At 40.9% G+C, this 26168-nt stretch overlaps 4 protein-coding genes across 4 annotated transcripts; 3 read left to right on the top strand and 1 right to left on the bottom strand.

Annotated features, from left to right (window-relative positions):
- Positions 1 to 1097: 1097 nt before the first annotated feature.
- On the top strand, positions 1098 to 2954 carry LOC131890546 (uncharacterized). Its single transcript, XM_059239910.1, has 2 exons — positions 1098 to 1177; positions 2501 to 2954. The coding sequence occupies exons 1-2, from the start codon at positions 1114 to 1116 to the stop codon at positions 2779 to 2781; spliced, it is 345 nt and encodes a 114-aa protein (XP_059095893.1). The 5' UTR covers positions 1098 to 1113; the 3' UTR covers positions 2782 to 2954.
- A 13344-nt stretch (positions 2955 to 16298) lies between these two features.
- LOC131890302 (uncharacterized) lies at positions 16299 to 19429 on the top strand. The gene is made up of 3 exons (XM_059239625.1): positions 16299 to 17500; positions 17561 to 17855; positions 18045 to 19429. Exons 1-3 carry the CDS (start codon positions 17127 to 17129, stop codon positions 18546 to 18548), a joined length of 1173 nt encoding a protein of 390 aa, XP_059095608.1. The 5' UTR covers positions 16299 to 17126; the 3' UTR covers positions 18549 to 19429.
- A 3267-nt stretch (positions 19430 to 22696) lies between these two features.
- Positions 22697 to 26152, bottom strand: LOC131889849 (lysocardiolipin acyltransferase 1-like). Its single transcript, XM_059239057.1, has 5 exons — positions 25338 to 26152; positions 24173 to 24377; positions 23837 to 24103; positions 23646 to 23763; positions 22697 to 23241 (listed from the first exon to the last, which is right to left on the bottom strand). The coding sequence occupies exons 1-5, from the start codon at positions 25794 to 25796 to the stop codon at positions 22854 to 22856; spliced, it is 1437 nt and encodes a 478-aa protein (XP_059095040.1). The 5' UTR covers positions 25797 to 26152; the 3' UTR covers positions 22697 to 22853.
- LOC131889852 (AN1-type zinc finger protein 5-like) lies at positions 24562 to 25341 on the top strand. The gene has a single exon (XM_059239060.1). It carries the CDS (start codon positions 24704 to 24706, stop codon positions 25268 to 25270), a length of 567 nt encoding a protein of 188 aa, XP_059095043.1. The 5' UTR covers positions 24562 to 24703; the 3' UTR covers positions 25271 to 25341.
- Positions 26153 to 26168: the final 16 nt, after the last annotated feature.

The following is a 26168-nucleotide window of genomic DNA, read 5'->3' as shown; positions in this document are numbered from 1 at the left end:
TCAATCTCTCGGCCTCGAGTGCATATTCCGTTATATTGATGTCCTCAGATGGTTCAGGCAGTACCCGCGAAATTCCCTCTGGTAGGGCCCGTCGAAAAGCCGAGAGAGCCAAAAGTTTTGGGGTCAGGCCACAAGCAGCGAGGCGAAGAGAAAAGGGTGTTTAGAACGAGGATATCCCGTCCGGTCCGTTGTTGGATTAGAGAAGGCCATTTTAATGTGTACTGAACGTCGGGGTCACCAATGAGGAGATCACATACAATAGAACACAACGACTTGTAACGACTGACTTTATTCCGGTGCTCGTTGACGAGTACTCAAATCCAGACAGCGTGACGCCACAAGCCCATTGTAAAAATAATTGTTAGAGATTGGAGGCGGTCTATAAACCACGATAAACGTCAGGTCCCAAGTTAGTGCATACACTAGTAATATTTCTACCCCTCCATTTGAGAAAAAGATTGGGATGGTTAGTCATTTTTTATGTACAGGCGCACGCCACCATGATGGAAAATAGTATTTTGAGGCCTTGCCCTACAGTAACGAAACAAAGTGAACCCCTTTATGACCAATTCTTCGTCCAGGACCCCGTCCCGCAACCAAGTCTCCTTGATCGAGATAAATTTAATACACTGATCTAAAACCAAGTTCCACAAATTTTTCTTTGGATAATCTTTTTTTGATATAGGGCTTTGCGGAGTTAGTAATCTCTGCCCAGGCCCACACTTTTTGTTGATAGTATTTATCATATTTCTTTGAACGGACTTGTGGATGAGATGAATCGAGTACAGTTAATTCTTCCTCGTTTTTTAATGAGAGTTCATTTCCAGACCTAAGGAAAACATTTATCCTTTTTAATACGAGATAAACGCACAATACCTCAGAGGGTAAGAATCCTAATTGAACACCTGACCTTATTGGGATCGGAGTTTCATTAATTAGGAAAGCTAATCAGCGCCATGTAGAAAATAAACAATGTTTGGAGGTAAATTCCAAATTAGGTAGAACTCCTTATTATTCTTACAGCTTAATTGACATAAATCTTTTATATAAAAATGGAAGCTTCTGATGAGAGTGTCAGTTACCTGATTATAATCAAGTCTAACAAGTCTAAACATGAAGGTTCTTCTCCACTTGGTTTTTATTCTGGTCTTGTGTACGGCATGGATCAACGCTCAAGGTGAGTTGTACGAATTCACTAATAAAAAGACCCAGAAAATAGAGAGGAAAATCGCAAAAGGGCAACGACAAAGAATTGAAAAAGGTGATAAATTGCACTTGCACTTTTGAAGCAAATCAATGTTAAGGGATGAGTTTCAACTTAAAATACATTAACACCTGAGCATGTTACAAACTTACATTTCGGTCCAAATAAATGCTATTTGGGAAGCAATCTTGACTTATTTCCAACCCAGGATTTCCATAGTATCCGCTAAATTTGGACACCGATTTTTGATGAAATCATTGTCAGCCTTAGCATGCTGTCTTAAATGCTGAAAACATTGGAATCTTAAGCATTAGATCACATCATTCAGAAGATTTTAATCTCAGCGAGTTGTGGATATGGCTTCAAGGTGAAAAGAAATCACGATAGTTTGTCCGTGACGGCACTTTTCTGAGTTGCTATTGTCCCGCCATCAAAGAGTCAAGCTCTGACTCACAGAATGTGGCGGGTTACATCAGAAGAGGCAAGAAAGGCAGGGCGTTCAAAGAGGAAGGAAGCAAAAGGAAAATGCAGGCCGTCTCCTCTCCCTTTTTACCCCAAGCTAGCTCCCCCTGAGGACCCTCATGTCTAAATCAGTACATATGTCCAAGAAAAATCCATCAATTTGTTGAATGCATCAAAGGCCAAGGTCTGATGCTTAAACAAATGAAAGCAAATGTTAGCTTAACCAATCCTATATCACACAAAAGGAAATTTAATGCCTAATTTGTTTGAAACAATGCCAAATCTGTAATTCTGAACTGCAGATGGCGATAGCTTCGAAAATTGATGACGTCAACTTGAAAATGTTTAATCAAAACGGCAACCGATCAATGTCTTCAAATTGACTTTGGCAAGAAATAGTCGCCGCTGTATTCTGTTAAAATTTTGCTTTCTTAGATATTTTATTGTCATTCTTGAGATATTGCTGGAAAAATGATCAGCCCTGTGTTTTTTATAGAACACTAAAAGCAATGAAGAAAGAAAACAAATATCTCATATTTTTTTATAAACCATCGATGGAGGTAATAACTAAAAATATATTGATATATCCTCAAAGCCAATTTTGGTGCGATTAGTGAGAAAAAGCAGCAAATAATGATCTCGGTAGTTGAATCAACATTTTAATCCGACCCATGGTAACCAAGTTAAAAAAATGCATGGAAAGGAATTCATTTTTTTCCATAAGTCATGTTATACGCCGGTCGTACTAAATAATTTGGTAGGAAACAACAAACTGGTTGCACTGGATTTTTTAATTATTTTCTTAACGCATGTACATTTTTTTATTTTCCCCAGATACTTGTGGAGGGCGGTTCAAGATGTGTCATTTGGCCAAGGCTTTGGCCATATATCAAATTAAGAGGGATGCCGATCCCAGCGTTTGTACCCGAGCTTGCCAATCAAGCAGATTTCGATCCCAAACCAAGTACATTACGATGTTCAACCACGGGTCCAGCAAAACCTACTGCGCTTGTCTTCCGGCCTGCCAAATGCATGACATCAACAACCGTAGGCTCAACCCTTATGCCGGCGTTTTTGAAAATAAGAAGAGCAATGATGTCTCAAATGTGTGTTAAAGGAGAGAGGTTGCTGTTGTTTTTCGTCATGTATTCGTCTTCATAATAAAATTAAATTCAGAGCATTTTCAGGATTGGTCTTTATGAGGGAATGGTTTACTAAATTTGACGATTCAATCATTTTCTAAACCCCAGTCGTAAAAAAACCAACGTAAGGGTGTTGCCGGTAGCATCTTGAACAATGAAGGAGCCCTAGAAGGAACAGAGAGCTACTGTATATAAATACCCGGTGCGACAGAAAGAACAACACTGGTAACTCTTTTTGTTCTACAGCCGGAAATAAATGAGTTAGCGAAACAAAGCAAAAAATAAATGGACGGATTTGTGTTGGACAGAAACTAAATGATGAAAAATAAAACTTCAAAAACCTGATTTTAACCACGGCAAATACCAAATTAGGAAGCCTTTTCTGCCTAAGGTCCTACCTTGCGGTCCTACCTGCATCTGAGGTCTTTAAGGTCACTGGGATCAGCTGGAATGCATATTTGCCGAGAAAAAGCTTAGAAAAGATGATTGTTGATTCAAAGAATGGGTTGTTGTAGACTTTTATAGACTTATGAAAACATCTATAAAGAAACCTAAAGTGAAATTTATGGGCAGTGGCAGGTCAGATTGAATTGCTTAGTTTCCCGTTGGACAAATCATTTAGTTCAGTAGCTGGTCAAGTTTTACGAAAAGGGAAAGCCTCTAACTAATGAATAAGTATGAAGCACTCATATCGTCTACTCTAAGGTCATCCTATTCACAATTGAAAGTTTGGATGCTGGCACAATCATCTTTCATTCAGACCAAAAGACATTTGCCTATTGTTCAAGCTTAAAACCAGTTTACAGCCCTTAGAATTTCAAGAGAATCCGTTTTTAGGCCCCAGAAAAGAGCGAGAGTAAAACTGGGTCAATATGCCCTTGTGATTGCATCCAAGCATTCTACCAGTAACAACAAGTGGGCTTGACGAGACGCCGTGATCTGGACCCAAGAGCGGCAAATGACCGAGAAAACCCAGATCGGAAAAGAGTCCGCGATGAGTTTACTCTTTCCCGTGGACAAGCCGAAGCCGTTAGAATCTTGGAGCTAAAGTCTTTGGAAAGAACAAGATGGATCTACAACGAAAGAAGAAGTTGATGAGGTTGACGGAACCAGAGAATGCCAATCTCGATCTCCCAGTATCAAGGAGACTCGCTGACGCGAGTGATGCCAGTTTGCCTCGATTTAGCCTCTTGAGCCTTCCTATTGGCCTGCGTTCAAAAGCACCCTCATTTCATCCCCAACCTGCCCCCCGTGATCGAGTAATGAGTCAAAACAAGGAGACGAGTGACACGACCATGCTGGTTGATATGTTACGAAGACAGACGGCCTCTAACACCAAGATCAGGTCTTTTGTCGGTGACTCGCTTTATTTCAGCCATTTTTTGAAGCAGGTGGTAGACGTCATCGAGCAAAACTTGAGCGATCCTAAGACAAGACTAAACAGATTGCTTGAAGTGGTCGAAGGGGATCCACGAGCTCAGATTGAGAGTTGCATTGTTTTGGACGAAGAGAGAGTACGAGTACTGCTACAAAGAGGCCAAGCGTCAATTAACCAGGCGGTATGGAAATGAAACTCTCGTGGCCAACACGTATATAGAAGTCCTACGGAAATGGCCCCCGATCAAAGATCATTCAGTTAAAGGCGTGCAAGATTTGTACTCTGCCTTGCTACGATGTGCGGCTGTTGTTCGACCAACTGATCTTGACTCCCCCAGGTTCTTGGGGGATCTCGTACAAAAGTTCCCTGTTGGGGCCAGAAACTCGTGGAGATCCCTGATTGTCAGGATCAGACGTGAATATGAAGTCCCTGAAACATTTCAGCATTTGCTCGATTTTGTGGAAAAAATGTTAGAAAAGGGTAGTGAACCTATTTATGGGGAGGAGGCCACGAAAGCTGTTACCGCCACGCCAAAAGTGAATTGGTGAGAGGTTATTGGGTTCAAACGGATCAACTATCCCAAGATGACGAGTTTGGCAACTGTTGCATCACGAAGTGAAATGATCGCTGGATGGCTAGACTGTAGGGGGGAACATAATGTTGAATGTTGCGAGAAATTGAACATGAAAAGTGTCTCTGAAAGGCAAAAACCTAATGAAAAGGAAAGGTGCGTGCTATGGTTGCTACGGTAACGGTCATCTATCTCGAAGATTCTCAACGGGTTAGCAGAGATGTTAACGGGCCTTTCAGAGTCATTCATCGCCGCTGGTGTAGGGGAGGCTATGTTCGTTAAAATTGTCGAGGAAGGAACGAACTTCATTGAGGGATCATATGAAGTTCCGTTGCCATCAAAGAAGCGCCCATTAGATATTCCTGACGGACAAAGGATTCCTAAGAACTGGGCTAAAGGAGTTTTGGAATCGGATCAAACAGGATGAGAATGCCAAGAGTGACTATTTCAAATTTATGGATCAGTTGATTCAGCATAATAATGCTCGTGAAATCAATGAAGATAAATTGGAGAATTCCTAGAAAGGTATGTGCCATGATATTACTCACCACAGAGTGTACCATCCACAGAAGGGCAGCGTCCGAGTTGTCTTCTATTGTGGAAACAGGTTGACGGGCGTTCCTTCAACGAGGAGTTACTTCTTGGTCCGGACCTGACTAACTTGCTGATAAGAGTGCTCATTCGAAAAAGTGCTCGAATAAAAGTTGGATACCATACTCAAACTGGCTTGATAAATTTCATTGCCACAGAATTACATCGTCTAGTCAATAAGTTAGTTTTGCTTCAGAGGGGGAGCGATCTCAATCCAATGAATGTCCCCAAACGGGTTGGCGATGGTGAACGGGGAGTCCCAACCCGTTGAGGCTTTGGAGGTAGCCAGATGTTGAAGCAAAGTTGCCTAATTCGAGCATTTTTAGGTGGACACGATTCCTGAGTTCTGGCCCAAAGACCTCTGGCCGCCCTACTCGCCAGACTTGACCCCGATGGACTTTGGGACGTTGTTCATTTTGAAGAGGAGGGCATGTCCCAAAAAATGGCCAGCACTGAACGGGCTCAAGAAGAAACTGGGTGAGGCATGGCATCAACCACACAATTTGAGGTATCTACCTGCACCGCCTCTGCTTTCAAGAGATTTCGGGCCGTGGTCAAGACCAGAGGTGGTTATGTTGAACTTAAAGCAATTTTTTATTCACCAATGTGAGGTTACATGGTAAAGCCCATGGAAAGAAACCCCCTAGAAGAAATATGTCAGCGCATACACCTGAAAATAACAGTCTCGATTGTAGTGGACCAGGCTGTAATTACAGGAATGCAAAAGAAAAGATATATGTAAAGATTGACTTACTATGTACATTATTACTCTTCAACTTGTAATATTTTTCCTTAAAATTGATTCTCCAAATTTTTCCTTAAAAGTTCAAGAAATTGTTCCGAATTTCCACAAATATTGGAATGTTTTGCTGAATTGGCCGAAATTGCTGTTAATGGCAGAAAAATGTTAGATATTGCGGATAAGCTTGCAAAATTTGCAGGATTTAAGTTTTGGACGGCCCTAGTTATGTTTGTCTCAAAACAGTTCCATGATTGTTCAAACAGTACCTTGGTTACAAACGGATGTCGCAGATACGAAATCATTATTGAATAAGAATGATATATTGTCAAAATCACCCCCAAAACTCCCAAAGACAGCCATACCACTTCTTTAAACCCATGAGCCTTGAAAGCTTGGGAAAAACCTTGAACAGTCTCCATTGGCCTCAAGTCTTCGAGGAACTAGCGCTAATATCCATCCAAAATGTAGGCGTCTCCTTTGAAAAGAGTAATTTATTGAAGACTCTCTAAGTTAACGGACTGAGTTGCACTGTCCCAGGTACTATTTTGCCTTTAGGAAGGAATTATCAAAAGGTGACAGCTCTGATCAATTGACTTGGCATTTGTGCACAAGAATTGACGCGTCTTCCCTGCAAGGAATTCGTCAATCGAGTTCGAGAGCGAGAAGTTGGAATTATTCACCTTTGTAAGGTTTTTGAACAGATTTTCAACCATTCTTAACCAATATTTTTGCTCCTTTGCTGAGCAAAAAAAACATAGAAATACGATCTAAGATCCCCGACTTTATCAAGGGATAATTAAATGAATGATTTATTGCTGAAGTAGTGTGACACAATGGATAAGCCACCAACTCTTTTAGGAGATCTCCAAATGTTAGGTTAGATCGGTTATGGCAGGATTACTTGGCACCCAAGATCCTCTTTTAGGCCACCCACCCCCGCCTGTTATCGTCCTCACACTCGTCGAGAATTTTAGACCTTACTTCAGCCGCACGATCGAAATAAGCTACATAGTCCACTATCGTATCCCTTCTGGTCTTAGGGAACTGGGGTGATCACAACCATTATCCACGGGATCGACGCTCTTGGAATCTTCACACAAGGGTAACCTTTCTTGAAGGTATCCCTTAACTGCCACCAAATGTTAGGTTAGATCCCTTTGTTGGTCGGTGTCCGTTTGAATAATAATGTACATAGTAAGTCAATCTTTACATATATCTTTTCTTTTGCATTCCTGTAATTACAGCCTGGTCCACTACAATCGAGACTGTTATTTTCAGGTATATGCGCTGACATATTTCGTCTAGGGGGTTTCTTTCCATGGGCTTTACCATGTCACCTCACATTGGTGAATAAAAAATTGCTTTAAGTTCAACATAACCACCTCTGGTCTTGACCACGGCCCGAAATCTCTTGATAGCAGAGGCGGTGCAGGTAGATACCTCAAATTGTGTGGTTGATGCCATGCCTCACCCAGTTTCTTCTTGAGCCCGTTCAGTGCTGGCCATTTTTTGGGACATGCCCTCCTCTTCAAAATGAACAACGTCCCAAAGTCCATCGGGGTCAAGTCTGGCGAGTAGGGCGGCCAGAGGTCTTTGGGCCAGAACTCAGGAATCGTGTCCACCTAAAAATGCTCGAATTAGGCAACTTTGCTTCAACATCTGGCTACCTCCAAAGCCTCAACGGGTTGGGACTCCCCGTTCACCATCGCCAACCCGTTTGGGGACATTCATTGGATTGAGATCGCTCCCCCTCTGAAGCAAAACTAACTTATTGACTAGACGATGTAATTCTGTGGCAATGAAATTTATCAAGCCAGTTTGAGTATGGTATCCAACTTTTATTCGAGCACTTTTTCGAATGAGCACTCTTATCAGCAAGTTAGTCAGGTCCGGACCAAGAAGTAACTCCTCGTTGAAGGAACGCCCGTCAACCTGTTTCCACAATAGAAGACAACTCGGACGCTGCCCTTCTGTGGATGGTACACTCTGTGGTGAGTAATATTATGGCACATACCTTTCTAGGTATTCTCCAATTTATCTTCATTGATTTCACGAGCATTATTATGCTGAATCAACTGATCCATAAATTTGAAATAGTCACTCTTGGCATTCTCATCCTGTTTGATCCGATTCCAAAACTCCTTTAGCCCAGTTCTTAGGAATCCTTTGTCCGTCAGGAATATCTAATGGGCGCTTCTTTGATGGCAACGGAACTTCATATGATCCCTCAATGAAGTTCGTTCCTTCCTCGACAATTTTAACGAACATAGCCTCCCCTACACCAGCGGCGATGAATGACTCTGAAAGGCCCGTTAACATCTCTGTTAACCTGTTGAGAATCTTCGAGATAGATGACCGTTACTGTAGCAACCATAGCACGCACCTTTCCTTTTCATTAGGTTTTTGCCTTTCAGAGACACTTTTCATGTTCAATTTCTCGCAACATTCAACATTATGTTCCCCCCTACAGTCTAGCCATCCAGCGATCATTTCACTTCGCGATGCAACAGTTGCCAAACTCGTCATCTTGGTTAAAAATGCAACAAATGAAAAGTATTCCAAAATTCGAGAATTTGGGCCCGGAATTCGATGGTTTTATATTATATTTTCCTTTGAGACGCTTGTGTAAGTTATTTTAGTAAGAGCACATTTATGTAAGTCGAGAAAACGTGGTGCGAAATCAAAGTGATTTACATTTTACATTCACTAATTATATAGGGCATGTCAAGTGAAGGAAATTCAAGGAAAAATGTGCTCCTGCACCCTGATTTTGAGCATTTTTGGGGAGGGAGAACTAAGACAAACATCACAATCAACTCGCCCCATCCGCCTATTGAAATTTCAATTGTCGAGTGATTTTGAGTGAGCTGTGTTACAAAATCCAAGAAAATGAACATGTTTGGTGTAGTTCGGTGAACGCAATATCAAATTGGCTCAATACCCGAATGCTATTTGCTTAGACAAGCAGATAAAATGAAATAACTGTCAATATTCAATGCATGACCAGAGTGATTTGGCTGGGCATGTTGTCTTTTAATTTACCCCATGGATTAACGTCAGTTGTTCATGAACGCGTTCACTTGAAAAGCCCTATTGGTCACAAACAAGGCATTTCTCAATAAGAGGAACGGATTACTTTGGTCCGAAGAGGTAATTCGTTACCCAACTGTTACTCGCAAAAAAATGCAATGCCGTTGCTTGTTACAATTTCTTTTATTAAAATTTGGACTACCAACATATCAAGACTTTTTGCCTTATCAATACTCTTTTCAATCAATGGTTATATTTTGTTTCAAACAGTTCCTGCCAATATGGTACACTAATGAGTAGGGTTCGGACAAAAACATTCTTTTTGAAGGACAAATCACTAAAAATGTTTTTGAAAGCACGAAATATATTTTTTTAATATTTTGTTTAAAAGTTATGGCTAAAATAACTATGCAATAAGGAAACGCTGCCAAAGAAGTCAAGGCGCTCTGACGCCAAAAGAAAGTCAAACCAAGAGGCGCTTCTGGCGAGAATGGTTCTTTTGGCATTTCTTTTTTCATTTTCTTGAAAGTGTGCTTGGTCCTATAAAGAGTCAAGCGTCCGAACGAACTATCAATATTGCAGCAAATTTTAATGCTTTAACTTATCATTTCTCTCAACGTCAAGGTTCTATCACTTTGATGAGTGATGAGTGATGGTTCATTCCTGTTTTGGAGCTCGCCGAGAACAGACGCATTTAGTTCTCGTTCTTATCTCCCAGGAATTTCGAACCAAGGTGTGACTTCTTCTGTTGCTCCTTGGTAGCTGTGCACGTGTAGTGTTCGTGGTGTTTGTGTGTGGGTGAATGAATGGGAATTGCCATTCATTCACTCAATTAGGTTTGGTTTTTCACGGCTCTTTGGTATGACGTAATTACTTTAAAGCCTAATAAGTTTATTGCTCATTTATGTTTATGTTTAGCTTCAGTAGTTTCTCTCTGATTTATAGTGTAGCATTTCTAGTTCCAAATCGTTGTGTAGTTCTTTAGTTTGATTGTATTGGCCCTTTAGAGTTAGAATTTATTGTTCATTACTGTATTGATTTATTTTGTGTTCGACCAGTTAGTTGAGTTTATTTCTGTGTTTTCTTGTTGATGTCCTAGTTTACATATGTTCTTGATTCCTTGCTTTTCTCTGTCACTTACTTCTTGTTTACTATCTCCATCTTTGATTTGTATGTTAGTTTGATGTGAAGTATTTCATTCCTATTTTGCTCTGTTGTCCTGTATCTCAGGACAAGATTGCACAGCTTTTTTAGTTCTTTTCTTCTCTTTTTCTTGGCCTGTTGATTTTGTTACTAATAGATAGTTCCTCCTGCATTCATGATGGAAGCTATTTTAGGAAAAGTCAGCAAAGAGGCTAGACAATGTTTGGACCTGGTCTTAGCTGGAAAGGATCCTTCCATAGTCAATAAGCCGTTTATTATAGAGGCTTTAGTTGCTTGGGTCAATGAAACCAGGGTGCTGCTTGAAGAACAGGCTCACCCAGTAGTTGAGAAGTCGACTAATTTGACCAACGTAGAAGTTGAAGTAGTATCTCCTCTTGAAAAAGCGCAGGAAAAGACAGTTGTAGAGAAAATAGTCTGTCCTGTTTATCGAAAGCAGCCTTGTCCTGAAGAAGGAAAAGGCTGTCAGTTTGACCACCCTAAATGGTGTCAAAAACTTCTCAAGTTCGGCCTTGAGAAGTACAATAGTAAGAAGGGATGTTCAAAGGTAGATTGTCCTTTTTTTCACCCGTACATGTGCCGTCAGTCCATGAGACTTAAGACATGCTTTAATGTACGGTGTACCTCCGTCCATGTTGAAGGGACGCAAAGAAAGCCGAGAAATAGGATAGCTCAGTTTCGTAGTTTTAGAGCTGACCCTATTCCTAAACCTAATCCCACCCCACCCCCCTTCCTTAACCCATTTAGCTTCCTCCCTCCCTCTCCTCCTACCCCCCACCCTCTCTCCCAATTCCCTCCTCTTCCTTCAAATACCCAATCCACCCCTATTCCTATAAAAACTCTCCTCCCTAATATTCCTTGCCCCACCCCTATTCCCAAAATACGTTCCTATTCAAATGTAGCTGCCCAACCCATTCCTCAAACCCAACCATCCCCATTAGCTCATGCATTGCCTCCAGTAGAACGTAGCTTTGTTGATAAGAGGGATTTTTTACGGTTGGAGAGGATGGTCCAAGATCTTGTGAACTTGGTCCGTCAAAAGAGAGGCCCGTAAAGGGGCTATATTTGAACGTGCATTGTCTGATTTCTAAAAAAGACAGCACAAAAGTTAAGATCTTAGAAGAACTAGCCGTTGAGAGAGAGATTGCATTCATCTCTATAACAGAAACCTGGCTTCGGCCAGGGGTCTTAGATGAAGAACTAACCATAGTTGGTTTCAACTTAGTTCGTTGTGATAGGATACGCCCTGATAATCCCATATTCCCACATGGGGGCGTATGCCTATATGTTAGGAATGATTTGCACATTAGTCATGTACAAATGTCGAATGGAGAAGTAGAGGTCTTAGTTTGTCATCTTCGAGGTCTTGATTTGTCTATTGTTACAATGTATAGACCCCCTTCTTGTTCAGCAAGCTCTTTTTCGTCAGCTCTCCAATTCACTGGAAATGAGTTGGACCTGGCAGTTTGCTCGAAGGTTTTCTTTGTAGGGGACTTTAATTTTCCGGCTAGCGTTGTAGAGTGGGAGGTTAGTCCTGATGGGTATATTCCCATTTCGAAATCGACATCTCAGTCGTTCGAAAAGCTGGAAGAATTCGCGATCTTGCGCAATTTCTCCCAGCACGTTGGTGTAGCCACTAGAGAGAATAGCGTTCTCGACTTGGTCTTTTCCAATGACCCTGATCTGATCCAGTATGTCCATGTGACACCTACTAATCTGTCAGATCATCATGTTCTTGAGATAGGGTCGACCATTACTCAAAAGCCGGCGTGCTCTAGAGTAAAACCGGCCAAAAAGGTCGGTTTGGCTAAGTTCAAGTTCAAAGATGAACATTGGCCGTTGATTATAGAAAGATTAGAAGAACTTGACCTGATTTCAATTCTGAAACAGGAATCGTCCATAGATGCAGCCATTGATAAGTTAGTTTCAGTTTTTAAGGAAGTTTGCTCCAGTTTAGCAATCTCTGAATGTGTTCCGAAAGGTGGTACACGGACAAAAATTCCAAAATATAGGAAGACTTTGTTCAAAAAGAGTTGCAAACTAGCAAAAAGGCTGAAGAGCACTTCGAATCCAGTAATTGTGGCTAGTCTCCAAAAAAAGTTGGACGTAGTTCAGGGTAAGATTAAGGCCTCCATCGAATATGACCAGTTACAAACTGAGAGTAAGGTGGTTCAGGAGGTCAGGTCGAATCCGAAGGCATTTTTCTCTTATGCGAACTCTAAGAGAAAAATGAAACACTCTGTTGGGCCTTTTGAGGTTGATGGGGCAGCCATTAGCAATGTAGAGACTATGGCTAACATGCTTGGAGATCAGTTCTCTAGTGTGTTTTCAACCCCACTGAGTTCGGAAGCAACAGCTCATTGCTCTGAAGATGAGTCTGTTGAGATTGACATGGTTAGTCAAGCTGAGCGTTTAGATGATCTTGTAGTCACAGATCAAGATGCTTTAGAGGCCATAAGGGACTTGAGGCTTTCCAGCTCTCCTGGTCCTGATGGTGTGACATCTCAGTTTCTGATGAGATGCTCACTGGTTCTCGCTCCTGTTTTCTCGTACTTGATGCGCTGCATCTTGGATCAGGGCAAGTTTCCATCTTCACTAAAGTTAGCTCATGTTGTTCCAATTTTTAAAGGGGGAGATAAGTCGCTCCCCAGTAATTACAGGCCGATTTCTCTCACTTCGAATATTGCGAAGGTGTTTGAGAAGATCATGAAGTTCAAACTTGTTGAATTTCTTGATATTCATGAAGTCCTTCCTCCTAGCCAGCATGGGTTCCGAGCACATTTTAGCACGGTTACCCAACTGATTGAACATATTGAGCGGGTTATTGAGGGACTAGAGAGTCATGAATCAGTTGATGTAGTTTATCTCGACTTTGCCAAGGCCTTTGACAAGGTAGATCATGGGCTTTTAGTTAACAGGCTCCATGAAATTGGGATCCAAGGCAGGGTTCTCAATTGGTTAAAAAGTTTCATTTCTGGTAGGAAGCAATTGGTTAAGGTTGAGGGATCCCTTAGTGACATACATGATGTCAAGTCAGGTGTTCCCCAGGGTTCGATCTTAGGGCCCCTCTTGTTTATAATATTCGTTGCCCCGCTTCAAAAGCTTAGTATCACTGCCAGTCTCTCTTCTTATGCTGACGATACAAAGTTAGTTTCTGGTAGGAATGGCCAAGATTCCAGTAGCCTTGCAAAGGACTTAAATCGAATCTACTCTTGGGTAACTGAGAGTAATATGGCCCTGAACGGAATGAAATTCCGCTCAATGACATTTGGGTCAACTCCTTTAAATACTCCACTCGTAGATAATGGAGGTAAAGATATTGAGCAGGTCTCATCTATGAAAGATCTAGGTGTAGTCCTCCAAAATAATGGAAAGTTCGATGAGCATATCCAGCTGAAGGTGGGTAAGGCTTTTCAAATGTGTGGTTGGATATATCGCACGTTTAAGTCCAGAGATAGCATCACGATGCTAACTCTGTACAAGTCGATTGTCCAGCCACATCTTGAATATGCCTCACCCATTTGGGCTCCAATGAGTTCAGCAAGTTTGCAAAAGGTCGAACAAGTCCAAAGATGTTTCACTAGGAACATCACAGGATTGAGAGAGCTCTCATATTGGGAGAGGCTAAAAAAGTTGGGACTGTACAGTGTTCAGAGAAGGTACGAAAGGTATCTGATACGGTACGTCTTCAAAAGTATCCATGAGCTTTGTCCCAACCCAGGGTAAATAGACGAATTAAAACCTTTCATTTTAATAGTACTGGGGATTACATTCCCTGTAGCGGTTAGAAAAGCCCGTGAAAAACCAAACCAGAAAAAAAGAAAAACAACCAAAGTTTCTTGTTTCTAGATGGCATGTTTCTTCTTCGTATTCGCCTACTCAGTTAGAAATTGGAGTGACACGGAGATTTTTGAGCAACACGAAACCTCAAGAACTTCAATTGCATATTGTCCACTCTTCAATGATGTAGTCATCCCCAAGTCAAAGCCATAGAGCTATTTTCAAGCAAAATGGTTTTCCCACTGTTGATAAGTTTACCAAATTGCAATCGTAATTGCATAGAGATTATAAGGGTGATGGTTGTAGCGTAGTTGATTAACGCACGACCAAGTTGTATTTGGGTTTATGGGTTCAAGCCCACGTCTCCACCCTCGCTCTAGTGGATATTCGCCTCGAATGGCGATCCTTATCCCCAGAGTGGGCCCCAGTCACCAATATGTGATACCAAATGTATACATTCATGCGAAATAGTATATCCAATGAGACTGTACGTACATATCGCGCAATAAAGATATTAATTTCTTATGTCCATTGTTAAACCTCATGACATAATTGTGTCAAGAACTTGGATTATTTAAAGCAAAGCACATTTTTTCCTTGGTTTGGGTTTTGATGAGCTTTTCTAACCGCTACAGGGAATGTCATCCTCAGTACTATCAAAATGAAAGGTTATATTTCGTCTTATTATCACTTGCCAAGACCGAGACAACTAGGCAAATCTCCTACAGGGACGAGGTAAAGGATAGGTCCCAGAATGAACCCCTGGGGCACTCCGTATTTGACGTCAATCAAGCCGGATTTGGCCCCATTCCTTTTTTTGTTTGTTTCTTCACAGGCTTTTCTAACCGCTACAAGGAAGGTAATCCCCAGCGCTATTAAAATGAAATGTTATGATTCGTCCATTTATTACCTGTTAATTTATAAATGGTATTTCGTCTAACAACGAATTAGGGTTGGCAGACCGAGCTAGTCCTTGAATGTAGGATTGATCAGGAATGTTACATAAAAGTTTGCCCAAGTCTGACTTGAAAAATGCAACCCGATCAACAAGGCCTACGTAGTCCCTACGAATATTAGTGGGAAGTAAATTAAACAATGAGGGAGCCCGAGAAAGAAGAGAAGTGGACTGCATTGTTTTAACTAGCCTGGATTCTCGAGGGCTTAAAGGTGCTCTCAAAACGCACATTCAGCCTCTACGGTCACTACAATTGACCCCAAATCCTGGGTTGGAACAAAGCTCATGGATACTTTTGAAGACGTACAATAAAAGATACCTTTCGGACCTTCTCTGGACACTGTATAGTCCCAACTTTTTTAGTCTCTCCCAATAGGAGAGCTCTCTCATTCCTGCGATGTTCCTAGTGAAACATCTTTGGACTTCTTCGACCTTTTGCAAACATGCTGAAGACGAAGGTTCAAGATGTGGCTGAACAATCAACTTGTACAGAGTTACCATTGTGATGCTATCTCTGTTAGCCACAATAAGAAAAAAATCAATAATTGTCATTAGTCTAGTTCATAACTAGTTTTTTACAGGAAACATTGTTGGTGTAAGCCACTTAAGTTATACGGAAAGTCCCTTGAATTATATAGCATTAAACAAAGATACGAGCGATATCTTATTGTTTACATATTCAAATGTCTTCGCGGACTTTGCCTTAACCAGGCGTTGAGCACTCCCAGAGTGACAGAAGAGGCATTACTTGGGCTGACAATCGACATAATGAGAGTCCGTTGTACAACAAACTCAAAGAGGCGTCATTGGTTTCCAATAGAGCCCGTACTCTATACAACATGTTGCCCATACCTCTCCGACAACTCTACGTATTAGATGAACCATTGCTTACTTTTACGCGAGACTTAGATCGTTTCCTGCAAACGTTTCCATACCAGCCGGACGTTCAGGGGTGCCTCAAAGCACCACGTACAAATTCGTTAGGAGACCAAATTTCTTATAAAACGTGAATTGACTTGCTGGGAAGTCATTCCCAAGCATCGGCTAACAACCGGTAAAAAAATAATTAATTGAGTAAACTTACTAAAGAAGCAGTTGTCTCTCGTAAAGGGAAGTCATTATTGTAATATGTTGACTTGTTAGTTCTTACCTTGATATTTGATATTCCTTAAACGCCCTGCTTTTGGAATAATGGAGCTTTGTTTAATGCTTATTTAAACTTGCCCGCCCAACCGAGTCTAATGATTAGATGTCAAATTTGAGGACACGCCATGGAACAATCTATCCACAAAAAAAACATATTTTGCTAGTACTTAACGAAAAATGGAGCAGTTACAACAACCCTTGGGTGGACTCCCCGGGTTTTCCAACTCTTTCCGGACCACGGGACTCCGCTCCAAGATCTGGCTTCTTTTGGGTATCCTCGGGCTATCCCTTACGTTCATCCGTTTGAACGATGTCTATGGGGAGTTTCAAAAAGGTCCAGTTTTGACTCAGGTTTGGATATTGCATATTTACATTTTACGTCTGGAGTTGAGCCAACTGTTCATCTTTTAAAAGATCATTGCGCCCCTTCACTTTGCTAGTCCTTGCTCTTATTTCCAAACTACATTACTATTACGTCCAGGTTACACAATTGATTTTTTGCATATATCGTCAAGGAAGTTCTAACTCAATTTATAATCAATTACGTTGGTACTACTTGTTAGTGTCAATAAAAGGTTCGAAAAAGGACCCTTAGATAATGGTTGGGCATGCTAAGGACGAAAGATTATACTTTTTAACTGCCTTTTCCTTATTGAGAAGGGTCGCCGGGCAAACTAATCTCCCGTCGTCAAATTTTGCCCCATGGTAAAACCCTCACCATGGATTGTTGATTTATGAAAAATATATTGCAAATACCATAATTTATAATCATCATCTCTTATCTATTTAGGTGGATTTGAAAGCTGTTTCCGAGTCCAGCGCATTCCCAGCAGTTACTCTCTGTACTCTGAATCAAATCAGCTGTGACAAAGCCTTTCAAATACCTAACTTATTGAAAAATAATGGCGGTCTCGATCATGAACAAATTCAAGGAGAGCTGCCCAAAGTTTGTCGCCTGTTTAAAATGGCCGGATGTCTAACCAATTGTTCCGATGGAGACCACTTTCTGAGCTATAACTTTGATGATCTATACAACTCTCTATTGGGCTTCACCAAAACTGTCATAGGCGAATCTATGGAATCAACTATCCATGAGTTCAAATATGCCAATGATAATCAAAACTTTAGCAATTTTGTTGAATATTACTTGCCCAAGACTGGTGTTTGCTTTCACTTCAACTATCTGGGCTTGGTGAAGGAAGCAGGAGTGGGAGAAGAAAATGGAATGGAATTGCTCATTCGACTCAATTCGGACCCCAATCTAAGGGAAGGAATACAAGAAGGAAAGCATGGATTAACCTTGACCATTCAAAGACCCCTGACGTTTCCAACCCTAACGTAAGTAATTAAACATAACATTCATACCTCCCTCAATATCTGGAGTCTATTTACTGGCAGGCTTAATCGACTCGATTTGGAACCAGGCATGGCACATCTTATTCCGTTGAACCGAGGTTCTTGGAATTTTAAAAAGAATTGCATTTCAAATTGGAGCCAAGCTAAAGTGGAGACTTTTAAGAAAAAGGTGGTGATTGATCTTTTCGCTAATATTCACTACGATCAAAACGTGTGCAAGCATTACTGCCAATTGGAGAGCATCTATCAAAAATGTGGATGTGTTGCAACTGAACATGAAATTCTCGGAGCAGCTCGTCAGTATATCTTTTTGGAGGCAAATGGAAATCTTGCTCGGGTAAAAACAGTTTAAGACAGAAACATAAAACAATGATTCATTATAAAAATGGTTCATTACAAAACATGTTCTTTACATTTACATTTGAGAATGCAAAATATTTCCATGACGGAAAAATAACGTCTGATTTAATTATTGATTCGGCGAAGTGCTTTTGAAGTAAATACTTCATGTTTTTTCCTCTCTTAGTCGTGCTTACTTAATGATAGCGCTTGTACGACAACCTCGACCGTGGCTGATCCCGAAAGCACATGTGGGTGCATATTAAGTTGTACAGAGGTGACTTTTGACATTCTACACTCGCAAGGTAAATGGCCCGCAGATGGATCCTGGAAACAGATTGCCAAGCGTTTTGGAATAACTCGGCCAATTGTTATGGCCACGGATATGATCAACTTTGAGGAGGTGGATATCGAGAAGTATACGGACTTTCTGTGGCGGAGGAAAGTGGACACCTCAGTCATGAAGATCAACATTTTTATCCGCTCAAAAGAGAGCCTCGAGTTTTCTGAAAAGGACAAGTACCAGTCGTATTGGGAATTTCTGGCCAAGATGGGAGGCTCTATGTCGGTATTCATGGGTCTTTCTTTTGTGGCCGTTATTGAAGTGTGGGGAACCTATTTGGTTTGGATTTGGTCTGTTGTTTCTTGCAAAATGTCTAGAAAGAAGAAGACGAAAGAGTTATTCAATTAATCGCCATTCCACAAGCCTTTCTATGTGGCCAAATCGACATCTTTTTTTGGCCAAAACAAAGATTGAGGTTTTGTCAATCAGTTGACGCTTTGCTTTATGAATATTTTTTTACATATTCACACATAACATAGAGGAAAAGTTTGTAAGTTTACCTTGATCCAACACGGTTTCTATAAAAGTCTTCAGAAGTGCAAAATGTATCACCCTAAAGATTCAAAATGTTTGTCTTCGTCCACCAAAAGTTGAAGAAAAAAGTCTGAAAAATGAATGAACGAACTGTGTAAAACTGTGATTGGTGATATTGATCGGTTGGGAAAATAACGTAGTAAAAACATATTGATTCACAAATATTCGTACAGTATCATGGGAAAACCACACTAAAGGGAGAAGTAACGTTAGCCTCAGACCTAACCAACATGTTCAAGATCAAGACCGGTGCCCTAGTTTCCCCCTCAGTCAAGGCATCCCTAATCCAAAACCTAAGCAATAAGCTTAGAAAGTAGTTAAACCTAAGAAAGTAGGAGCTCCTGAGAAGCAAAACGTTGATGACCATTCCTCGCCAAATTGCACACAAGAACTCTAGACAAGGACAATTAGAGCCTGGAATCAAGTACTACTGAACATTACAGGGTACGGGGCATGCGATGTTACACTTTCAAAGACTTTGAAGTTGTTGGCCGATTCCGACCTTGTCGGGCAAAAGTGATTAAAACACAAATGGAAGTTGAATTGAATAGGCTATGTGGCATACCTCCCAATCTATCCAAACCCCGAGCTTCACTGTCATTGATTGACTTTTTTATAAGCTGGATCAATCGCTAGTTTTTTATTGAAATTGTAGCGCCGCATTCCTCGCACCCTGTAGAAACCACACAACTGTCTCAATAATAAGAAGGCCATTTTCTCGGAGACTTTTAAAATCCAATACAAAATCATAACATCTTCAGCTGCAATATTCTCACCATGGTTAAATATCTTGTCTTCTTTCTGACTAACGAATAATTTTAGTGTAATCATGTCTTGCAGCCAAAATAGCTGATTTGAGTACTGGTTTTACGTTGGTTATTTTGTATTTATCATCGAAGTTTATCATTTCATTTTTACGTTCAATAAATTTGTCAACAAATAACTAACATGACAAATTTTCCCAAACAACTATATGGAAAGAACAAGTGAAAACGATAATGTTATTTCATTAATCACAACTACAAATACACCTATAGGTAATGCATCATCATGATGCTTTATGCGTGATGGAGTGTAGAAATATACAATATATTTTTGGCTGATTCTCCTTTCTATCACAAAGTTTGACCCAATATCTTGGTGGCTTAGTTGTGAAACACTTTACTTTGTTGTAGCATGAGCATTGATTCCCAATAACAGTTGAAAGCAAGGAAAGGAAATCATTCTAAAAATACATAATGTAGTTGTACCAAAGAAGACAAAAGATACAAACACACAAGAGCATGTTCCCGATCCCAGAAAATGCCCAATTCGTGTGAAAGTCTTGAAATCTAAAATGGCCAACCAACTCGTCTTAAATGCATACTTGGGAGGTAATTGTAATTTCAATTACATGTTTAGACAATTTTGATTAAGTAAATTTGAAATGGAAGAAATTGAATTCAAATGCACTTGAATTTTAAATGATTGAAATCGCATAAAGACCTTATTGTTAAAACTAATCGAGAATTTCGCAGGCGTGAAGGGAAGGAAGGGTGGGCATCTTATCTTTGGACACTTTTGTCCACCCTTGTTCAGAATTGTCCAAAAATAAGGGTGCCCTAAAGCTTCAAAACCTGCAAAGCTCTAAAACGACAAATCCTTCGGAATTTGCCCAATTCAGGCAAAAACAGGACGAAAAAAAGGGAAACAACATGTGAACGTAGATGGAGCGGTAAGAGTTATTTTAATTAGGTAAATATTGTGTTTAGGGAAAGTTTTACAATTCAAATGCATTCCATCTGATAAATTTGTTGGCGGCATCATTGTAGTCCAGATTCCAGTAATCTATGGATTATTCAATGGAATTTTGATTTGGTGAAATAAATACGTAATAACTACAAGGGTTAACGTTGAGAATTCATGCTATTTGCCAAACATGATGCTTTCAAAAGGGTTTTCCAACTGTTATTCATTTTGGGCTTTTTGCCAATTCTTTAAATTTATTGATTTTTAGGGTTTTTTCACTTTTCGAGCCCACATCTTAGGTTTAAATGCATATTGAAGCGCATAATTTGGGTTTCAATATATATTTCAGTGCATATTTTGACCAAATTTCACTCATATTTTATGGCATAAAATGCATTTGGCCATCTCTAGTCAAAACCTAGACGGAGCAGAGGGTGCTTTATCCGCTCAAGAATAAGAACTGTTGCTCCTAAACTCTTACTGACCTCCTAGTACGTTAACCATAGCCTTTCCATTGTCTATGTCTTCCGCAAAGAAACCAAAGTGTGTAGTTACCTCAAATCCTAGCTATCTAAAGCTCAAAGATTAGATGCCAACATTATTCAATCATGATCAAAGCGTTTCTGAAATAAATATATCCATCTATTTTCTTGCCCATGGACCTCAACAGGACCTACACGGTGTTTCATTTTTCTCTTAAAGTTTGCATTTATGAAAAAGCCATGGGATTCGACCTGGCCTCATGCACCTCTCTAGTAGCCTTTTCCAACTGATCGTTTTCAATGGAGCCCTTAATCTTAATTTCTCTTCTTTCCCGGGCTCCTTCATTGTTTAATTTGCTTCCCGCTAATACTCGTAGGGAATAGAGATGTGTAAGGATTTGGGATTTCACACTAGTGCGCTCTCTGGTTCTTCCATGAATTAATTGTCACTATGCTTCTTATTGATGACAATATGTTGGCACCAAATGCTTTTTTTTATTTATTGGATATTTTTTTTGTCACTTGCCATGTTATGACATCTTAAGCAAAGGAATGTTTGATTTAAATGGATCAAGATAATTATCGACGATGTCCTAAAATGGCGAACAATTTTGTCAATGAAGATTTGGAATCACTGGATGTGCTCAGATCATGGTACTTCTTGCCGCGATTGTGGCGCAGCCTGGCTAGCCCACATCCAAGCCGGTTCTTTACACGTCTCTATACGTTGGCCTCATTGATCCGTTAGCATCTTTCAAGTCAGACTTGGACATTTTTTTTAGTAGCATTCCAGATCAACCCTACATTTAGGGGCTAGCTCAGTCTGGCAACTCAAATTTGTTGGTAGACCAAATATCATGAAGATTTAAAGGTAGCAAATTGACGAATCATAACGTTTCATTTTAATAGTACTGGGGATTACATTTCTTACAGTGGTTAGAAAAGCGTGAATCAAATCCAACTTTCTTTGAAGACTAACCACAACTACTGGCCCTAGTGTGCCACCCTTCTTGAACAAATACGTCCGATCCCTCGGTATTTTAGCTTTTGTCCCGCCTTTCGGAACACACTCAGGGATTGCTAGAGTTGCGCAAACTTCCTTAAAAACTAAAATATTTTTGTCTAAAGCCACAGCTACGGATGATTTTTGCTTCAGCATTAAAACCAAGTTCAGCTCCCGTAATCTTTATCCAATCAACGGCAATGTTCATCTTTGCACTTGAATTTAGCAAAGCCGATCGATCTTACTTTAGAGCACACCTGTTGTCGAGTTTTGATCAACCATATCTTGAAAACCTAGTAACCTGATAATCTGATAGATTGCCAGATTTAGCATAGATTAATTAGGTATCTGATCCACCAAAGAATTAGAGTTGACGTATCTAGCTAGCCCTTAAATTTAGGATTGCGCCAAAGCAATTACAATTGTCAATAACTTGATTCCCAATGTGATTGATCACAATCCCTTGGAAATGTAATGTCTTTTACGAGATGGTAATTGCAATTACAAATGCAACCATTGCCTGCCTATTGGGTAGAAGACTCTCGGATCTTGCCAGAGGTAGGTAGAGCTGTCCCAAAATTTAGTTTGGTTGCATTCGGATGCAATGCACAACTTAAGGCTGACAAGGCTGGACTATTCTATCCAAATCGAAAGGCATGAGCCAACAACTTTTAAAGTTAGTTCTTCCCCGATATCAATCATTGGACGGAGAAAAAATGAATCATTATTTTCCACGTGAGAACTCTGACTTTTTACGTCAAAATCTTATTGCTTCATCTGAAGTGTCCAATTACATTTCATATTGTAGACAAGGGTGGTTTGGTTCGGATTGCCGTGAACCAATACGTAGAGTTAAGTGCATGGAAATGAAGAACAGGTATCAATTTTTGCGTCTCAAGGTCATGATCAGTCTGACTTCCTTGGCAGAGAGAACCAGCATTGGTACAACATGCCAAAGAGTCCATGCTTCTCCAGTTGGATCTCAATCTCTTGCATTCCATAGGTAAACCGACTAATGACAACCATGAGGGCGGAACTGAGCACAATCCAGGTGAAGCCCCAGAAACTTGGGATCCAATGGAAGACACACTGATAGAGGAAGACCAACCAAGCGATCAAGGTGAGGTATTGGAAGGGTAAAACGGGTTGAGGCATGGTTTGTTGACTAGAATAGGCCGGGAAGCTGAGGCGTTGCTCATAGAGCTTTTCCAAGAGCTGTTCCTTCTCGTTCCAACGCTCTTGGAGCCATTTGTCCAATCCCAGGAGAGTGGTGGGAAGATCGTTGGGTTTGTACCTGAAACAGAGAAACGGAAAGAATGAAGCCGTGCATGCCTGTGGGGATTTGATAGCGTTTTAATTGTAATGGAACCGTGAAACTTCACCCAAAACGAATAACTGAAGGTTATTTTTGTTTTTTAGGTTAGTCCATATTTTTCAAATGGTTTAGTTGAATGAAACCATTGCCAAAATGAATGCCATACTTATCTGATACAAATGGTCAAGATGTACGGATGAGGTAAATGATTCAATGGGTCATTAATCAGAAAAAAAAACAAGCAGAATCTAGATCGAATTCGCAATTTGCAAATCTGTTTTGCGTCAAATGTAAAACATTTCCTTCAAAGGGTTGGTAGGCGACTTCTTGTCATTGCAACGACCAAATGTGCCATTCAATCAGAAGTCAAGAGAAATATTTACCGTTTTATATGGCAATGGACCTCCCTGGGCATGACCCCTTGGGCCATGGACCGTTCATCTTCAGGTACCTCGTCAGGATAGGCCATGGTGAGATCATAAATGGCATTTAATGATTGATCTACAAGAAAAGAATAATTGAGCCAGTCATATATCGTTTGAGGAGCTGAAGCAAATTAGTCCAAAAGACTTACTTTCTCGCAAACGACTGGCCAGGAAACTGAAGCCTGTGGTTCTTGGGTGAAGTAGATATGCAAATGGTTCCTGTTGATTTTTGATTGCAAATTGGTCGCTCTTGGCTTTGGTCTCCTTGGTCAGATTGGTTCCTTCCGGAAAAAGAACCAACTGAAATGGTGCACTAGAGTGAGCCGAAAGATGGTCCAGCATCTGTCCCATCTTGATCTCATCCGTTTGCCACTTCCTGGTGATGTACAAGAACCTGGCCATTTGCATGGTCCACCCTGAAAATGGTAACCGCAAATTGGTCTAGAGTCTTGATTACACTCAAGTGATTGTTGCTATGGTCTTACCCACACCGGGAATTTGCTTGACTTCTTGTTTCAGGACCAATTTGGCATTGTGTGATTGTGGAACAGAAGAATGAAGCAACACGCCCCAAAGGAAGTTCCAATCGACTCGGGTTCGATGGTTTAAGATGATCAGACTGTTTTCGTTGGAACAAATGGCGTCACCGGAGACGAAAAAACGCACTCCGTACACGATTTCTAATAAGGACTGAAATTTAAAAAAAAAAAGCTGTACCTAATAATTTTTCGGTCGACGTGGCCAAACCACATCTATGGGTCAAGCATTAAACATGGTCCAAAAAGGTTTGCAGTGAGAGCAGTGTAGATATTCCGCCTATAATTGAATTTGAAAAAGCATACACCTTGATAGTACTGTCTCTAGACATCATCATTTGGCGTAGAATGACCTACAATCCAAACTAATGAGCTCATTGTTGTTCACGAAATCTGCGTTATGATTGACATAAACTTCCAATCCAAATCAGTTCCCGTCAATACTTCACCAAGTGTCCACCTCTATCCACGTCAAACACAATGTGTGGAAAATCTCAAGAGAATCGGGTGTGCCGGAAATGCGATTTCCATTGTCGCCATAACTTTGGGAGCAAGGGCTGCTTCCATTGTATGCAAGTGTCTTATAGCGGTCTCCACACTAGTCCGGTTCCACACGTACGAAGTATGATGATAACGAACTCCAAATTGCATCCATCCCACAAAATCGACTTCAGTGAGGAGATGAATATTTTGTCGCAATCCGTGCACCAAACTCTAGCATTGGAACACCATGATCCCGTCCCTCAAACCTTCACCGAGTTCGTCAAATTGTTCAATACCCGACACCAATCCGAACCTGAATCCATACCAGAGGTCTCAAAGACCCCCGTTGATGACTCGAAAGTCATACCCAAACGCAAGCGTTGTCACCAATGCGCCAAGAAACTACCCTTAACCGCCTTTCCGTGCCATTGTGACGAGTTCTTCTGTGACAAACACAGATATAGCAATGAGCACGATTGCTCCTATGATTATAAATCCGAAGGCAAACGCAAGATCCTTGAGAATAATCCAAAGATTGTAGCCAAGAAGCTTATCCAGTTTTGATGTATGAATTTCTTACGTCTCTCCCATGTATTGATGAGAAAACAATAACAACCCCAAACATACGTACCACATTGAACGACTCCCAAATGGTGTACAGAACATCCGTAGCCCTTCTATACCACTTTCGATTGATAATGAGTAGCGGCAACAATGGGGCGTAGAGGAAGTAGTAACCCACCATGATGGAGAGGTACCACAACGTGCAATACACCAGGCCCTTGGCCTGTTTCAACCGTTCATTCATCCCGACTAGTATTGGATGGGGCAAGGAGCGCTTCCGAAGACTTGGGATTATATTTGGCACATGATAGGTTTCACTGGGATTGTCACATAATCTTAATTTCGATAAGTGAAGGGCGTCGTCGTCGTTGCCGTTGGGACCATGGACGACTGGCGCACTGTGGGTCTTGGTCCAACCAAAAATGGTAGCTTTCACCACTTCTCCATCCTCTTCTTCTACTTCGAGGGACGGAGAGGCAAGCCCGTTGTTCGGGCTGATGGGCTGGTTCCATTTGGTTCCAGCCATGAGAGGGGAAAAGAAAGGAACAACTCCGTCCGTGTTTCTTTGTTCGCTCGGGTTCTTCAACTACTACTACTACTACTACTACTACTCGATAGAGACGAGTTGTACGTATGGTGGGAATGTTAGTCACCGAATGTCTTGTTCACACTTCGCAAAAACATGTCCGGAGAAAAGACCTTTCAAAAACACTTGTACATGATTAGACATCCGAGCTGAAGAAGGGGAACTTCTGAGCTCAAAAGGGAAAAGGGATCCTCTTGACAGCCAGTGTGACACAGTTTTGAACCCCGACCGACCCCCCCCCCCTCTCTACAGTACAAACCAAACGCTGGCCCACAGTACCTAATTGTGGATTTAGCGCAAAAGAACAGGGCA

Source organism: Tigriopus californicus, chromosome 11, assembly GCF_007210705.1.
Source record: "Tigriopus californicus strain San Diego chromosome 11, Tcal_SD_v2.1, whole genome shotgun sequence".
Classification (NCBI taxonomy): Eukaryota; Metazoa; Arthropoda; class Copepoda; order Harpacticoida; family Harpacticidae; genus Tigriopus; species Tigriopus californicus.
The sequence above is the reverse complement of the archived record's forward strand: the minus strand, read 5'-3'. Positions and strand labels throughout refer to the sequence as shown.

Excerpts from the sequence above, each read along its gene's own strand:
- LOC131890546 (XM_059239910.1), top strand. The coding sequence starts at position 1,114 with ATGAAGGTTCTTCTCCACTTGGTTTTTATTCTGGTCTTGTGTACGGCA. Across the intron at positions 1,178-2,500 it reads GGCATGGATCAACGCTCAAG|ATACTTGTGGAGGGCGGTTC; the intron begins GTGAGTTGTACG and ends TATTTTCCCCAG.
- LOC131890302 (XM_059239625.1), top strand. The coding sequence starts at position 17,127 with ATGGCCGGATGTCTAACCAATTGTTCCGATGGAGACCACTTTCTGAGC. Across the intron at positions 17,501-17,560 it reads CTGACGTTTCCAACCCTAAC|GCTTAATCGACTCGATTTGG; the intron begins GTAAGTAATTAA and ends ATTTACTGGCAG. Across the intron at positions 17,856-18,044 it reads CAAATGGAAATCTTGCTCGG|TCGTGCTTACTTAATGATAG; the intron begins GTAAAAACAGTT and ends TTCCTCTCTTAG.
- LOC131889852 (XM_059239060.1), top strand. The coding sequence starts at position 24,704 with ATGTGTGGAAAATCTCAAGAGAATCGGGTGTGCCGGAAATGCGATTTC.
- LOC131889849 (XM_059239057.1), bottom strand. The coding sequence starts at position 25,796 with ATGGCTGGAACCAAATGGAACCAGCCCATCAGCCCGAACAACGGGCTT. Across the intron at positions 24,378-25,337 it reads TTTGGGAGTCGTTCAATGTG|TCCTTATTAGAAATCGTGTA; the intron begins GTACGTATGTTT and ends TTTAAATTTCAG. Across the intron at positions 23,764-23,836 it reads GGCCAGTCGTTTGCGAGAAA|ATCAATCATTAAATGCCATT; the intron begins GTAAGTCTTTTG and ends CTTTTCTTGTAG.